The 2,898-nt window shown below is 47.5% G+C and overlaps 1 protein-coding gene across 1 annotated transcript; it reads right to left on the bottom strand.

Moving 5' to 3' along the window:
• Positions 1–819: 819 nt before the first annotated feature.
• Positions 820–2,628, bottom strand: LOC310853906 (integrator complex subunit 11-like; the record flags this gene model as incomplete). Its single annotated transcript, XM_083758378.1, has 1 exon — positions 820–2,628. The coding sequence occupies one exon, from the start codon at positions 2,626–2,628 to the stop codon at positions 820–822; it is 1,809 nt and encodes a 602-aa protein (XP_083614504.1).
• Between the last annotated feature and the right edge of the window lie 270 nt (positions 2,629–2,898).

The following is a 2,898-nucleotide window of genomic DNA, read 5'->3' as shown; positions in this document are numbered from 1 at the left end:
TATACTGTACATAGCAAGACAAGAACCCAAAAACGGGTTCCCGTCTTGAAGTGTTTGAAGTTGTAAATGGGTTAATACGTCGGCATCAGGCATGTACATTGTGTTCAATTTTTTGAGGGGCGATAGCCCCTCCCATGTCCAGCTTTTAGTGTGTGTGTAAACACAAGCATTTAGATGCCATTGACAACTAGAAATGCACTCTGTCGAGGTGCCAACTTGCGCCTTGCACACAAGTACGCCACACATGGCTTACTTGTGCGCAGGCAGAGCACGCAGGTACTGCTACTAACTAATGTCTATCACAACTGCTGTTCTATATGCTTTAGACATGTTATTGACATTATACCAACCTTGAAACATACCTTAGTTACATCACCATCAACAGCCAATAAGGGACCACCATTCTTACCCCGACATACATACATACATACATAGCCAGCCGATCACCAAACGTAGTTAGTTAGTTAGTTACATCATCAAGAATGGTGGTCCCTCATTGGCCGGTGGACAACACCGACATACGGTGGACAACACCGGCATACCCAGCCGATCGCAGTACTCACGCGCTCTGCTTGCGCAAGTAATGAATGGACAATTTTAAACACAAACATTGCATAACGCAAAGATCGAAGACAAAGGTGAGGACGCAAATTCTGATTGGCCGGAATGAGATGATGTATGATGATGGACGATGTATGATACACTTCTGACAGGTGTGTACAGAAGGACTACTCCGTCCAATACCCCACACAACTCTGACCCCAAATGCCATGACATTTCCTAATTAAGTTTGTTTTGTGTGCGTGTGTGTGTGTGTGTTTATTTAATTTGTCCAGAAAGAAGCCAATTATCCAGGAGAGTGGAAAGGTAGCGCTCGATTTCTTCATCCTGATAATTCCAGGAGAGCTGAAGGATGTCCTTTGTGTTGGCATCTTCAGCTGAAGAACACACTTTGATGACGAGAGACTTCACCTTGACCGCGTTGTCAGGGATGTACTGGATCGTGTAACCACTTAACACACTCTCCAGGTGTGTGTGAATTCTGCGGAGCATGTCGGGGTTACCGTGGGGATTCTGAAGCTGCACGCGGCGGGTGAATCGCAACTGATGTTCTTTGAGGCCTAGTTCTGTCATGGCCTGCTCTGGCGCAACCAGCTTCCGACTGTTTTCCGTCATGATCAGCATTCCGTGGATGGTCCTCGGTTTCTTTGTGTCCGGTTGGGGCCCTCCGAGACCCATTCCCCTCTTTAGCAGGTTGAGTGAGATGTCCACTGGTACACTAGGGCTGGTGGTCACGGTCACCGTCTCACCGTTCGCTGGCATGTAGCAGTTTATACTGAACTCCTCTTCGATCCTGCCCTTGATGAACTTCATCTTCGAAGACTCCCCGTGAACCAGCAGCACGTTCCGAGGCTCCGCCATTCGGATGAGCTGCATGATGCCCTTGGCGTCGGTGTGGGGACTGAAGGACATGACCTCCACCTGTAGCTTCACGTCCAACGTTGTTCTGTCTTCCATCTGAAGTGTCCGCTGGCCGTTCATGATCTTGTGTTCGATTGTCCCTGAAGAGCAATATCCCGACAAGATTACCATGTTTTTGTCATTGCCGGCCCACTTCTTGAAAATGTGCAAAGAATGACCACTGCACAGCATATTTGGTGTGGATAATAGCACCATAGGCCCAGGCTTTTCAGCATAGGAGTGCTCGAAGGCCTCGATATGTTTGAAGTCAAACATGTTTCTCTTTGCAAAGTTCTTGCGAATATTCTGGTTGGTCCATGTTATGAAGTACTTGTAGTAGTGATTGGCCTTCTCTGTCATACCAGTGCAGAAGTAGATTGGAACGTCCTTGAGATTCATTCTCTCCCAAAATGTTTCTAATAGGATGCACAGTTCCTGTGCTTTCCCCAGGGCTTTAACTGGAATCAGAACCTTACCTCCTCGTCCTATCGCCTCGTGCACTTTCTTCAGGAAGTCTCTCTCCCGACATATCTTGGAATCACGGATGGTGGTGGCATACGTGGACTCTGTAATGAGGAGGTCTGGACGACACCTATGGATCCATGCAGCTCCTAAATGCCTGTCGGGAACCATGTTGTAATCTCCAGTGTAGACCACAGACTCGGGTCCTACCTTGACGAGCACCATGATTGCTCCCAGAACATGACCTGCATAGTAAGCCGTGATCTCCAGCTCATCGTCCACCTGCACAGTCTGATGCAGATTTAACGTAATCACTTTCTTCATGCAATCCTTGATCATTTGCGCGGTGAAAAAGTTTCGATCTCCCTTTTTGGCGGCGGTGATCTTCCGGGCGTCTTCCAGCATAATGGAACAAATGGCCTTGGTAGGGTGGGTCATGTAGATGGGTCCGTCGTAGCCTACCACCTCGCTCATATAAGGCAGAGCGCCGCAATGGTCCAAGTGGAAATGGCTGACGATCACGCAGTCCACGTTCAGACGTCCGTTCTGGGTTATGGTGGTGAAGTCGGGGAAACGCCTATCGTCGTTGTGTACCATGTGTATTCCACAGTCCAACATGACATTCTTGCCTCCGATCGACACCATGATGCAGCTCCGACCCACATCCTGCCCAGCACCCAATGGTGTTACTGTGATTTCAGGCATAGCAATTTCTTTGTCCAATTAATGGAAATGAATAGATTGATATTGTGCCAAAGCTATATGATTTGGCCAACCGACTTGTTTGCACGGAATAATACCAATGAACAGTTGTAAACAGTTGTGTACAATCTTCAATGATTCATGATACTCCTGTGCCAGAGGCAGAATAAATTCCACAACATCCAATCACAAGTGCAGTATGCAGTGAGTATACAAGTTGTTTTTATATATATATGCACAAACTGGTGTGTCACAGCTGCACACTGATTGGAC

The sequence above is a fragment of the Protomyctophum parallelum genome (genome assembly GCF_964188405.1).
Source record: "Protomyctophum parallelum genome assembly, chromosome: 23".
NCBI lineage: Eukaryota > Metazoa > Chordata > Actinopteri > Myctophiformes > Myctophidae > Protomyctophum > Protomyctophum parallelum.
This window is presented reverse-complemented; position numbering and strand designations above follow the sequence as displayed.